Genomic DNA, 13,563 nt, shown 5'->3' with positions numbered 1-13,563 from the left:
GGCCCACTGCACCAGGAGGGACCCAGGGCCCTCTGCACCAGGAGGAACCCAGGGCCCTCTGCACCAGCTTTGGGTCTGAAAATCACTCTGAGGATTTCCTCCTGGTACCTAACAGCAGTCAGGGTACTGCTGGCTCTGACATGGAGGTCTGTGTGACCCTCCAAGGATCTGCCTCCCCAGACCATCACTGACCCACCTCCTAACCGGTCACGCTGCATGATGTCACAGGCAGCATAACGTTCACCACGGCGTCTCCTGAGTCTTTCACGCCTGTCACATGTGCTCAGTGTGAACCTGCTCTCATCTGTGAAGAGAACGGGGCGCCGATGGTGGACCTGCCAGTTCTGGTGTTCTCTGGTGAATGATGGAGCTGCACGGTGCTGGGCTGTGAGCACAGGTCCCACTAGAGGACGTGGGGCCCTCATGCCACCCTCATGCAGCCTGTTTCTGACAGTGTGGTCAGAAACATGCACACCAGTAGCCTGCTGGAGGTCATGTTGTAGGGCTCAGTGCTCCTCCTGTTCCTCCTCACACAAAGGAGCAGATAGCGGTCCTGCTGCTGGGTTGATGCCCTTCTACGGCCCTGTGCAGCTGTCCTGGTGTAACGGCCGGTCTCCTGGTGTCTGGTATCAACCTGATTGGGCTGCAGGTACGGCCTCATGCTACCAGTAGTGCCAAGGACACTAGCAGAAGACCAAACTAGAGAAGAATCAGTCAGGAAGGATAAGGAGAGAGCAACTGTCTCCTAAATGGACAGATTGATAAACCCTGAAGTTTAACTGACTTGGTGTTAGACTGTGACCATTAAGTGTTCCCTTCATTTTTTAAGCAGTCTATTGTTATGACAGAGATATTATCTGAGCAGGAGCTTTCACAGCGCTCCCTGGTGGACAAGCAATGTTTTTAAATTAACTTAAACCCAGTTTAACATTTCTGTTTTTAAATTTCATCTATCAATTTACAGATAATCTGATACTGAGAGATCAACAATAAGATCGTTTATTGGTCCAACACAACGCTCAGTGGAGCTACGTTTGTTGGGACATCGAATAATTACTTTTTTCCAGGTTTATTAAATAAACTATGAGAGATAAGTGGCACTAAAGATCATGAAAGCTGTCGAGAAACAGAGTTGGAGGTGAAACTCTGGGATTCCCGTGTGTCAATAACTGTGTGTGTTCAGCGGTGGTTCGGAGGTTCATTGACCCTGGACACCAGCAGACCTCAGAGGATCAGACCTTCACACTGAGACCACATCACTGAAACTAACGGCTGAAGAAGAAACAAAAAAACTTGACTTCAGCCTTCGGATCTGAGCTGACGGTAAGAACTGTGATCTGCTGCTTTACTGGGAATGTTAACTGATGTGGACACGTGTATTTGGATCATTTTATAAGAGCTCGGTAGTGTGGACGGAGGCAGAAGAAAAAGATGCCTTACAAATATGGTCACAGTCTTAAAAAGTGTGGTTTGTCCTGAGCATTTACTCTGCGTGCTGAGCGTAGTTTTACTGATGACTAACCTACATTTATGAACTCTGCTGCTTTCATACTGTCACATTGTTTTGCTGACAGAAAGTTATCACATATGCTGCCGTCAATATGTGATTTAGTCTTTTAGGGGTAAGTCTGTGCACCTGTTATGAACTTAGCAAGAAACTCACATTGAAAACATGAATATTGCAAAAGTTAAATGAAGAAAATCAGACACCTGTTCAAGAACTTTCCTCTGGCTACAGACAGGGTGGGGAAGTCAGAAGGTCCGTTACCATGTTAGCCTCAAATAATTTATAAAATGTGTTAGATGTTTATTTTTGCTTGTTTTTGTGCTTAAATTTCCTCTTAAATGTTTCTTGGGTCATCGCTGAAGGTGCTCATCCGTTAGTTTTGTTGTTAAGGCATGAGGACCTGTGTGTGACTGTCATTTGATTCATAAACATAACTTTGAATGACATATTAGCATGTCACTAAAAATACAGAGGATCTAGAACAGAACCCTGAGGAACCCCACAGGTAGTTTTTGACAGTGTTGTTGCTGTGTGTCTGCTGAGAGCCTGGTCTCCGAAGTTGTCGAAATCCGGCACTTGAGCAGTGTCTTGTGACGTCATACACTGACAGAAAAAGCCGCCCTTTAATGTCAGCATGGTACACGGTCGTTATGGTTTAATGGTGCTCGGCGTCGGGGAAATGCAGCAGGACAAGAATGAAAGTTAAGGTGACGAAAGTCCAAGACAGGGGTGTTTGTGTCTTGTACGATTATAAAGCCAAACTTCTTTTTTCCAAAATTTAACCACATGTTTTTGTTGCCTAAACCCAACCACGTGCGTTAGTTGTTGGGGGAAAATTTTCAATTGCTGTTGTTGTACTTACGTATGGCTTTTATTTTGAAAGAGACTGTATGCAAACTGTACATTTCCTGTGAAAACAGAAGTGTATTTTGAAAACATAGCTACAATGCATGTAACAGGCTGAAGTTGACACAGCGTCCCAGAACGTCAACAATGTATCTGGACGTGGAAGGTCCTTGACCAAACGTCGATATATGAAGTTGGAGTGAAAATGTGTGTCTGCTGAATGTGGACGCAGGTAGCAGGTTGCTAGCATGTTAGCATCAACTACTGAAATTCACTTTCTGCAGATTGTCTGGTGTCAGAGCCACCAGGTGACTTCCTGCTGTATTCCCAGGTGTGCGCGGGGGACATTGAGCAGCATGGCGGTGGGCCTGCAGGTTGTGGGTCTGGTCCTGGGCGTGGTGTCCTGGTGTCTGCAGTCCAGCTGCACCTCCTCTCAGGTGTGGAAGGTGAAGAGCCAGGCGGAGTCGGTCAGCACCAGTCAGTGGCAGATGGAAGGTCTGTGGATGAGCTGCGCTGCCACGTCGCTGGGCTCGATACAGTGCAGCAGGTTCAAGACGGTGCTGGGACTGCCGGGTGAGTCATCATGCAACCATCCTGTCTATTGAACAGCTGTAGAAACTGAAACATCATTTAGGTTTTGGCAGCAATTGGAATTAATGTTTGGTCCATGACCAAACATTTGGTCATTTTGTGAGAAGGCTGAGGCGTCAGAGGGTTCTGCCATGAACCTCTGCCAGCCTTCAGAGCTCATTGTGGTTGCAAATAAAAGATAAAGGAGGAGCGTGGTGAGTCGAATTCTGTGCATAAATCTAGAAAAGAGCTCAAGCCCTCTTCACTGTAAATGTCCCTCAGTGTCCGAATGCATTTTTCAATCCGGCAGGTGAACTGAATTTGCTGGCCACCTATCAGTAGTCTAGAATTGTTAGAACGCTGATTCTTGGAAATAATAAGCTGTACAGTAGTAACAGTTTTTATATGTATAAACCTTAAATTAGGGATGCACATCAGCCAGTATCAGCTTTGTTCAGACCTTGTTCTGTGTTGTTTAAGTTTGAGTTTTAACACATTTTACTGATTTTAATTAACCCTTTAAAAAAACATATACATCAAACTTCTTTACTCTTGTTAAACATCACTGTGTGTCACGTCTGGGTGCGTCTGCAGCTCACCTGCAGGCCTGCAGGGCTCTGATGATCATGTCCATGCTGATCGGTCTCACCTCCATCATCGTCTCTATTCTGGGACTCAAGTGCACCAAGATTGGCAGAACCTCGGAGCACGCCAAAAACCAGATGGCTCTGACCGGAGGAGTCTTGTTCATCGTGTCCGGTGCGTGACACTGTGATTCCTCTCAGAGCTGAACACGTTATTCATCTGTTCGGTCGGTACTTGTTTGTGACTGAGATGTCTTCATGTGTGTCTCCTCCTCAGGCCTCTTCACTCTGATTGCAGTGTCGTGGTACGCTGCCAGAGTCATCCACGACTTCTACGACCCGCTGTACAGAGGAGTCAGGTCAGTCACGCACAAACACCGTGCGGACAGTATGATGTCACTTTCTGCTGCTGACACTGTGTGTGATGGTGCTGCAGGTTTGAGCTGGGTACTGGTCTGTATCTGGGCTGGGGCGCCTCCTGTCTGGCCATACTGGGAGGATCTATGCTGTGCTGCTCCTGCAAGAAGACTTCGCCTGCCCCCCCTGCTGCAAGGTACACTGCACCACACAGACGTCTGGGTTTGTCCACACGGGGTGTGATGTCTGAATTTAAAAAAACAGTCTCACTACAGTGAAATAGGTGCTGTGGGAGCGAACACCATCACACATGAATAAAACTGGGCTCTCTGAATCCACAAGAGTCTCAGCTTTCCAGGTTTATGTAAATCCAGGACTGTTTATGGACCCAGTGTGCAGAAATATTCAAATACAATAGGCAAATAACACACCTGTACTGCCTGAGAAAAACTGCAGTAGGCGTATAGTGGGTGTGTCTGTGAAGCGCAGACTGATGGGTACCCATAGAACCCATTTTTGTTTAGATATTTTGAGGTCAGAGGTCAAGGGAGTTCTGTGAAACGGTCGGTGGCAGGTGTAGCAGGCCCTTTCTAATCCAAATCTACGAGACTGATAGAAGGCGTTAAAGGGGCCGATAACAAATCAGTTTTAAATCAAAAATCTCACGTTCTCTCTTTCAGACAATTTTCATACAACTTCACCACGACGAGCCGAGGGCAGAACATCTACAGAGCAGCTCCGGCCTCCGACAACAGCAGCTCCAAAGCTTATGTCTAAACCTCTTCAGCACTTCCTGTCTGACGTAACGTCACAGTCTAATCCAGGATCACGCTGGTTTTTAAAGAATTCCTTTTTTTTCTAAGTATAAAATTAAATGTTTTACTGTGAAGGGCACTCATGCTTTGATTTATGCCGAAATCTTTTTGTACTGCTGATGTCACCGAGATTTCTGAACCATTCTGTTTGTTCCATGTTGACGTGTTGTAAATAAATGTTTCCTGAATCTGTGTGAGCGTTTTCCTCTCTGGTGTCACAGACAGAAGCAACAGACCTCAGATCAGCTGATATTTAGTCACGAGATCTGCTGCTGTGACGTTACGACAACCTGCACAACTAAAGACGTTCCCATCAGCCCCAGCTGTGCTGTGTTCACTGATAATGAGCACTTCTGGAGAACCAGAACTCAGAGACAAAGATGGGTTTCTAAATGTGTCCACTGTGCACGTCGTGTTGGAAACATATTTGATTAAATTCAGGCCGGTCGACTTTTATAGGAAATTGAAGGTTAAGACTTATTTATAACCTCTATAGAAAAACAAAGAGACAACTCCCTCTCAGAGTATGACAGGAATGTCGGCTGACAGAAAAGGAATGTGTGATGATGGAGCAGAGTGGGCGGGGCTCAGGTATAAGTTTCATTTACTCCACACAAACCCAGCAAACTCCAGAAGTGTGTCCTCACTGTGCTGGCAGAATTCATCAGCCTCAACACGCAGTAAAAAAAACACAAGAAAACCGAAGCCATGACTGAGAATGGTTTGTTTGGGTTCTGTCTGCTGGCGGTTTGTTTCCTGCTCCAGCCCGGACTGGCTCAGGTTCCTGAGCAGGTTCCTGAGCCAGCGCAGTGCCTCGTCTCCAGGATGTACAGTCTGACCCGGCTGCCGGAGAGTAAAGATTACCACAGCTGCTATCATGATTGCTTAGAAGAACCTGACTGCCACATGGCCGTGGTGACACAACCGGTCAGCGGCCCATCTGAGTGTCTGCTGGTCAACTGTCTGAACCAGGGTCAACACTCGTATCCCCGAGATCCCAGCGCAAAGATCAGTGTCTACCCCAAGAGCACACTTAACAATGGTAAGATGGATTTATATTTATTACAGGATTCTGTTTAGAGTAAGTGTATGGCAAACTGACACGGACCTCTGGGACCGGTTTCACAAAACACCTTAAGTTAAGATTTTCCTAGTCCGAGTTCAGGTTTCTTCATAATAAAATTGATTGCAGAAAACACCCTTAAGTCTTCTCCTTAAGGTTTCCTTAAAATGTTCACTGAAGTATTTATGGTTTTCTTGGCTTGTACTTAAAGCCCCTACAAGGAACTTTCATTTTGAGTTGATTTTGGCGACCCTGTGGACAAAAGCGGTAGTGTTTTGCCAGAATGAAGCCTACATTTCCCATGAGCTGTAGCGCGTATTGTCGTAAAGACGCTTACCTGGCTCGCGCATGTGTTTTTTTTGGAGATGAATGAAACAACAAGACGGGAAAACTTTGCCCCCGCTCCTATCGGGGATCCCAGCTCACCTCTGCCGTGCCCCAGCTCCACCTCTCCGGCGTAAGTGCCACCGCCGCCGGGGTAAACACAGCAGTCAGCTGGTAAGGCTGAAGGCCTGTTTGGCGAGCACTTCCACGGCTTCTTGGACTGAGTATGGAGCGGTGCCTCACCTCTTTATTTCTCTGCACTCGCTGGACCCTGTCGAGGCCTGGCTGGTACCTGTTGTCGGCCCGGATGAGGTGTTCCAGCCCCGCGGCCCCTGCTCTCCTTGTTCCCGCTGGCGCGGGGTGAATCTGTGCAACCTGCGGCCTCTGTGTGTGGCTCCCCGGACAGCTAACGCCGTGGACCCGCCGGCTGCTGCCAGGATTGGGCTGGTAAATGCTAGATCGCTAGTGAACAAAACGTTTATCCTGAAGGATTTCCTGACTTCCCGAGGATTGGATTTTCTCTGTGTGACTGAGACGTGGCTGACTGTTGGTGAGTCCAGTGCTTTCACAGAACTTTTACCCGATGATTGCTGCTATTTTAACTCCCGGCGGACGTCGGGTCGAGGAGGAGGAATAGCGACTATTTATAAGAGTCATTATAAATGTAAGCAGCTAGGTAAGATGACGTGTGCCGTGTGAGTGCCGTAAATCGTTTAGTCCTGGAAGCGACCTGGGGCGGACCCGGAGACAGTTTCCTAAAGGTATGGATATACACTATATAGAAATAGCTTATCTTCACACCGATGGTCTCATTTGCTGTTGTAGGTCACGCACAGACATCAGCAGAAACCAGAGACTTTTGCACATCCAGTTAAAAGTTCCTTGTAGTGGCTTTAAGGAACCCTTAGACCGGTGCACAAAAGACCTTAGCAACCAAAGCGAGGTAAAAAACCAAAGGTACCATGACTGAGTTTATGGTGACAAATGAAAAAAACCAACACACCCCTGGAAGAGTGTTCTGCGACCAGGAGAACCTGACGGACACACTTCTGATTTTACACTTAAGATTTGACTGAATTCATCTTTGTTGTTTCTTCCTACAGTCATTTTCTGTTTTCTGGTATTTGGGGTCAAATTTACTTTGTTGTTTGTGCTGTCTATGATTGTGTTCCTCCAGAAGATCAATCTTTTCCTCCTCTGACCTGTATGGTTTTCACTTTTTCACTATCTTTTGAGACGATAACAGGCGTCACAGCTTGAGTCCAAACAAACAAACAATTCAATGGAAACTGTTACCGCTGTAAAATCTCTTTCAATACAGTAAATCATCTTTTTAAGAGATTCTGTGCAACTGTGTAAGTCCCTCAGCTAAGGAGAAATTAAGCCTAAAGTGTCATACTTAAGGAGAAAACTTAAGGTGTTTTGTGTAACCGCTCCCTGGCCTTTTGTCTGCATGATGTTTGAATGTTGGCATGAAAACTCCAGATTAAGAATCCAGCATCAATATTTTTGATTGAGATTAAAAACCTGCTTCCTGCTGTTGAATACGTCTCTTATTCCACAGAACAAAGTACCTTTCTCATGAAACACCAACATGCAGTCGATGATGAGACGGGTAAGAACAAACCTAAACCTGCTTAATCACAACTTGTTTAACAAATGTGTCTCCATCCAAAACCAAACGTAATATTACTGAGACTGGATTCAGATTTAAATAACATTATTTTACTTTTGGGATACAATAAACAGGTCAAATATTGTTCTACATTAACTTGTGTACATTAATATTTTTCTTTTACATTTGTAACATCCTGTACATGTTGAAGAAACGTTTCCCAAGCAAAGATGACTGCTAGCTAAACTCCTCTTCTGGGGATGAAGAGCTGGCCTCTAGTTTGTTTTTTCCTCGTCCTGGTGATCGGCACATCTGGGTGATGTTAGTATATGTTGGATGTGTTTCCATTCACATCTCTGAAAGCTGCAGAGCTCTGGTCAAAGTAGCACAAATGTAGTGTAAAGAGTAACTTATTACTCTACACAGAGAGTGATATTGTAAAGTAACTTTAAAATGAAGGTAACTAGTAATATGTAATATATTATATTTTGAGAGTAAGTTGCCCAGCACTGGTCACTTCTTAGTAACATTCACTAAAGTGGGCGGGGTTGTCTCCTAAAACATAATTGGTTAAAAATACATTTATTTTCAATATTTGAAAATAAGTCAAATAAGAAGATTTTAGTTTTGACAAAATCATTTGTGCCATCTGTCCTTCTACCTCCAGGTCGATGCTACGACATCATGACTTACAGCAGCTGCCAGTCGGGGGTTCCCAAATTCTTCTACAACAGCACCAGTTACAGGTGTGAGCAGTTCTACACTGGCTGTGGGTCCAACAGGAACACATTCAATACCCAGGAGGCCTGTGAGGCCCTCTGCAGTCAGAAGTGTAAGTGACCTCTTAAATATATGTTGTGAAGTCCCTAATGTTGAGCAGCCAAGTGGGGGACTCTGATCTCTGAGTTTCCTCTCCACGATGTATGAGTCCACCGTGGAGGGAAACAGAAGACTCTTGTACCTATGAATAAAAATCTTTGTCTCTCCAGTCCTTTGTTATCGGCCAATGGAGCACGGTCAGCCACCCCCCATTCGCGTCACCGATGTCTCAGACAACTATGATGACAGCATTCCCAACAAGATCTTCTACAACGTGTCGAGTTCCAGGTGTGAAGGGTTTCACTTCAGAGGCAGTGTGTCTAATGGGAACATCTTTAACACTGTGGAGGAGTGTGAAAGACTCTGTGCTGGTGTTAAAGGTAACAGACAAAACGATTTCTGTTGCTTCTCTGTTTGCTCTTATTAGATAGATTCTTTAACTGGTGGAGGAAGCAGTCAGATCTTTCAGTAAAAGTACTAATACCACACAGTAAAAATACTCTGTTAGTCCTGCATTGAAAATATTCAACCAGTAAAAGGATGTAAGTATCATCAGTACAATGTATTTAAAGTATGAAATATCCAATCTCATTACATGACTCTGACTCATGCATTAATGTAAAAGCAGGATTTTACTGTTGGAGTTGGTTGAGGTGGAGCTCACTTTACGGATTAATCTGCTGATTATATTCTCTGTTCTCTAAAACTTATAACAGACAGCGTCATTTCCATGTTTCATTTAATATTATTCCACCAGATCTGACAGTGGCTGCTCCTGCAGAGGGGACAGGTAACTATGTTTTCTGTTTATCATATTTACTTGTATTTGTATCACAGTCATTCTGTAATGTCAATTATCAATGAGGGCAGTTAATACAGAGAAAACAAAATAATAGAAACAACATGTTTGTAAGATTATGAGCATCTTCTTTGCATTTTTCTCCATGTAAATATATCACTGTGTCATCTGCATACATTTGAACATCAGTTCCATGATGATTGATGTATAAACTGAAGAGGAGAGGACCTAGTATAGAGCCCTGGGGCACTCCTACATTATAACAGAGAATGGGCAACACTGTGTCCTCTTTTCTTACGAACTCATATCTATTTAAAGGAAGGGCTTCACTTTTTGTGTGTTATTTTATATGCTCTGCACATCATATTGTTGGGATACATTTACTCAGATATGGAAAAAGTTGAAACTAAATTAAATGTTCAAACAGTTCCTACAACCATTCAACCTGCTGTGAACACAGGTAACAACACACCTGCTTCATCTTCACCTGTATGGCTGTCTCATCAACACCACATTTATAAATAATAATTTATTATAGGTAACAGACAGCCAACTTTACATATTTTTATTTCCCTGTATTTACTCTTGACCTCCATGTTTATCTTATAAATAATTCACAAATCAATATTTCTGACCTTAAACCAGCTCCTACAACCGGCCCACGTGCTGTGGATTCAGGTGATAAGACATCAGTGTTTAATTGCATTATGTTCACTTGTATAACCATCTCATCACCTGAGGCGAAATAATTAACATTACTTACTCTTTAGCAGACACTACAGTGGCTGCTCCTTTGGATGGGACAGGTAAATATATTTGCTGTTTATTATATTTACTTGTATTTGTATCACATTCATTCTGTGATGTTGATTAAGGTTATTCATTTAATTCAGATGTTGCAGCTCCTGTAACCAGTTCCATATCAGGTATTGTCTTGACTTCACTCACTGCACACGTTTATCTTTACTACCTGAGGGTTAGTGTGGGAGGCCAAAAGTATGTGGACATCTCGTGCAGAAGGTGAATCCTGAGCCTCAGACACATGCAGCTGGTAGAGTTTATGAATGTGTCAGAATATACATCCAGACTTTAAATGTCAGGGTTTAAACATGATGGTGGGGCTGCTGTTTGTCTTAAATGCATCAAACCTCTTGATCTTCATCTTCCTCCTTCCTCTTGTTTAGCGGTCTTCCTCAGTGTCATTTTGCTGCTGCTGATCATAGCTGCCATCGCCATGCAGTGCGGCAGACTGTTCCCCCGTTCTCCTGACAGGTAAAGTTAAATGTCAGATTGTAACTCGTCATGTCCGCTGGATGTGTTGCAGCACTCTGTTCTTCAGCAGACATTTTTCATGTTAGCTGGAAAAATATTTTTAATCTGCAGTTTGTGGTAACGACGAGACAACTAATACTGTATGTGTGAATAAGTGGTGGAAAGTAACTAAGTATATTTACTCAGGCAATGTACTCAAGTAGAGAGCACATGTGTGTTCAGGCACACTTCCATTACTGCAAGTGGAAGTTGTTTATCATCCATCCATCCATCCATCCATCCATTTTCATGCACTTATCCGCTTATCTTATTCATGCCTGCAGGGCTGCCCCTGACCAAATTGGGGCCCTAAGCGAAATTTTATTTGGAGGCCCCCATCCCAAATGTATCATAGGTACAAAATGACCATACAACAACTTGTCATTTAACTTGACAACCTTTACTGGCAATAACAAATGTACTGTAGATACAGTAGTTTGGCTGTATGAGCCAAATAAAATAAAAAATTAAAATAAATAAATATTAAATAAAAATAACTTCAAACTGAAATAAATAAATAAACAAATCTGAGTCACAAATAGCCATCAATTACTCATCAAAAGAAAGTAACTTCCACCACCTCAATCCCCCACCCTTGATTAAACACTGAAAATAAAATAAAAGAGGGAGACAGACAGGTTTTTCCTTTTTAATCTTATTTTGTTATATTTCTCCCTCTCCCCTCTCTGGAGGCGTCCGATCTCCCTCAGCCCTCCGCCTCTCCCACCTTAATTAAACACTGAAAACAGAAATAAAATACAGAGACATTCTTTTCTATTTTCATCTTATTTAGCTATATTTCTCCCTCTCCCCTCTCTGGGAGCATCCGCCCTCCCGGCCCCGCACATACTCCCGAGGCTCGGGTCTCCCCCTCCGTGGGGCCCGCCTGCCCTCCTGTCCCCGCAAATACTCCTGAGTCTCTTTTGGACGACATGTCGACAACTCTTCACCTGCTGCAGCTCTGCAAGTGCCTGCCAGCGCACCCCTCTGATTGTTCAGATGTTGAGTGCTGTCCCTGCAGTTTCCATGGCAGCAGATTGCTCTGTGTTCCTATTGGTCAAAGTGGCGGCTGTGACGGGTGAAGTCGTGGAAGAGAAAATCAAACATGTTCGACTTTCTGTTGGAACGTCGAAAAGCTCCCAGACGTGGCGTAGGTTGTTGTCCACTATGACACACTACATGAGATAAAGCGATGGATTATCACGTACGACATGTCGTCGTTTACGAGCCGTCACCGTACGATGCTGCGTTGGTCTATAATCGGGCTGATATCGTGTAGTGTGTACCCGGCATAACGGGAGGCGCCCAGGAGGATCCTGATCAGATGCCCGAACCCCCTCAACACTTGAAAGCTGGCACACGAGTAACCCTACATTTGTTTGTGATTCTTCCTCTCCAGATACCAGAGGCTGGCAGATGCAGATCCAGCTCAGTAATCTTTGGTGGAGTCGGCGTCTGTTGAGGGGATCTCATCGAGTCCTCGACCACAGACTGCTTCAAGGGATTGGGTGGGCCTTTAGAGGGCACCTCTGCTGATGTCCTCTCACTGTTTGTCACTGAATCACTGTAAAAATCAACACTTTTGATTAAATTTAAACGTGTATAATTGACCCTGTGCTAAGCCCCGCCCCTTTGTGATGGTCCATCAAGCTGTTGGAGCGAGCAGGGAGCCCACACTGTCTCTAACTGCACTCCCAGAAGAAATGCTGTCACAGTTTTTGGGAAAACGGAAAGGTGATTCCAGAGAGCAGCACACAGAGGGGTCTACAACATGTGTTTGACAGACTGTTTATTCTTTATTTCCTTATTTAGTAATCATTTTTCAGTATCATGTGATTCTGCATTTTGGGTAAAATTCAGGAATTTCCTTCCTTTATGTCGTTTTTTTTTTCTGTTTAGTTTGTGTGTGGGTGAAGCTGCTGTTTGAGACGTCAGAGGAAGAATCATGTTTTCATAGCTGATTTACTGAATTATTCTCCATGTATTGGTTTAGTTTGAACTTCTGAATTGTCTTCATGGTAAAGTTGTTACAGTGCCAACTGGTGTCTGCATCAAAATTAAAAACACTGTCTTTCAACCAGCTGTTTAGATGTATTTGAATTACACAGGGGTTTGGTCTGTCGGTGCGTTATTCAAGGTTCAAGGTTCAAGGTTCAGTTTATCGTCATTCAAACATGTTAAAAAACATGAGGGGACAAAATTCATTACCCAGCACTATACAGAATAAATAACATTTAAGATAGACCTATTTATCACTCAAGGTTACGTTTTATAATTCAGGAGCTTTACAAAACACGAGCAGTGACACAATCCAGCAGAGAGCCACAAAATGTTCAATATTAAACAAATAATTGTGATAATTTCAAGAACAATTTATGTAAAACACACCCTGACTAAAATGTCTTAATTTAAGATTTAAACTGAACTTTCAGGACAAACAAACATTTTTTTGTTCACATCTCAAAGTGACAGAGAACAGTCTGATGATTTGTTCTTGTTTTATGTACAATAAATGAGAAACGTCTCTGCCTGTCGACGAGCAGAGCTGCAGGTTTTTAAAGAGGGGAGGCTGGCTGGTGACCCCGAAATCTATCATCACGTTTTAATGAAGGGAAATCGTATACAGGCGACGCCCTGAGAGACACCTCGGACACTTTATATAAAGAAAATACAAGAAAATGTATCGTTGGCACAAAGTCAGCCTGTGATAGATGGAAGAACCCCGAGAGTGAAAAAGACATTTTTTATTTTAATGGGAACTTGAGCTCAACAAAGTCCAGAGCAGCGGAGCAGAGGATTACAAACTGTGGGGAGCTGCTCCGCCGGGGGACACAGGAGAGTCAAAGGAGGTCTGAAGGAGGGATGATGTAAAGGTGCCGCGTGAGGTCAAAGAACATACTACAGGGAGTCCACATCACCGCACACCACCCAGAAAGTTTATAAACTGTCTCTC

At 43.9% G+C, this 13,563-nt stretch overlaps 2 protein-coding genes across 18 annotated transcripts; both read left to right on the top strand.

The window, feature by feature from the left end:
• The first annotated feature begins 1,165 nt into the window (after positions 1-1,165).
• Positions 1,166-4,871, top strand: LOC125889552 (claudin-1-like). The gene is made up of 6 exons (XM_049577645.1): positions 1,166-1,323; positions 2,685-2,926; positions 3,518-3,682; positions 3,785-3,866; positions 3,944-4,060; positions 4,545-4,871. The coding sequence occupies exons 2-6, from the start codon at positions 2,710-2,712 to the stop codon at positions 4,639-4,641; spliced, it is 678 nt and encodes a 225-aa protein (XP_049433602.1). The 5' UTR covers positions 1,166-1,323; positions 2,685-2,709; the 3' UTR covers positions 4,642-4,871.
• A 432-nt stretch (positions 4,872-5,303) lies between these two features.
• Positions 5,304-12,687, top strand: LOC125889538 (tissue factor pathway inhibitor-like). Of its 17 annotated transcripts, none has more exons than XM_049577617.1 (11): positions 5,304-5,721; positions 7,631-7,681; positions 8,349-8,513; positions 8,671-8,880; positions 9,258-9,290; positions 9,727-9,759; positions 9,945-9,977; positions 10,073-10,105; positions 10,193-10,225; positions 10,484-10,571; positions 12,010-12,687. In XM_049577617.1, exons 1-11 carry the CDS (start codon positions 5,388-5,390, stop codon positions 12,044-12,046), a joined length of 1,050 nt encoding a protein of 349 aa, XP_049433574.1. In that variant the 5' UTR covers positions 5,304-5,387; the 3' UTR covers positions 12,047-12,687. The 17 variants fall into 17 exon arrangements, with proteins under 17 accessions (XP_049433574.1, XP_049433570.1, XP_049433573.1 ...); XM_049577613.1 differs by having other exon boundaries at positions 10,193-10,319; XM_049577616.1 differs by having other exon boundaries at positions 10,070-10,105.
• Positions 12,688-13,563: the final 876 nt, after the last annotated feature.

The sequence above is a fragment of the Epinephelus fuscoguttatus genome, linkage group LG5, assembly GCF_011397635.1.
Source record: "Epinephelus fuscoguttatus linkage group LG5, E.fuscoguttatus.final_Chr_v1".
NCBI classification, from domain to species: domain Eukaryota; kingdom Metazoa; phylum Chordata; class Actinopteri; order Perciformes; family Serranidae; genus Epinephelus; species Epinephelus fuscoguttatus.
This window is presented reverse-complemented; position numbering and strand designations above follow the sequence as displayed.

Bases quoted from the DNA above. Each gene is read 5' to 3' on its own strand.
- LOC125889552 (XM_049577645.1), top strand. From the start codon at position 2,710: ATGGCGGTGGGCCTGCAGGTTGTGGGTCTGGTCCTGGGCGTGGTGTCC. The intron at 3,683-3,784 runs GTGCGTGACACT...TCTCCTCCTCAG, and splicing joins AGTCTTGTTCATCGTGTCCG to GCCTCTTCACTCTGATTGCA. The intron at 3,867-3,943 runs GTCAGTCACGCA...ATGGTGCTGCAG, and splicing joins CCGCTGTACAGAGGAGTCAG to GTTTGAGCTGGGTACTGGTC.
- LOC125889538 (XM_049577612.1), top strand. From the start codon at position 5,388: ATGACTGAGAATGGTTTGTTTGGGTTCTGTCTGCTGGCGGTTTGTTTC. The intron at 7,682-8,348 runs GTAAGAACAAAC...TTCTACCTCCAG, and splicing joins TGCAGTCGATGATGAGACGG to GTCGATGCTACGACATCATG. The intron at 8,514-8,670 runs GTAAGTGACCTC...TTGTCTCTCCAG, and splicing joins GGCCCTCTGCAGTCAGAAGT to TCCTTTGTTATCGGCCAATG.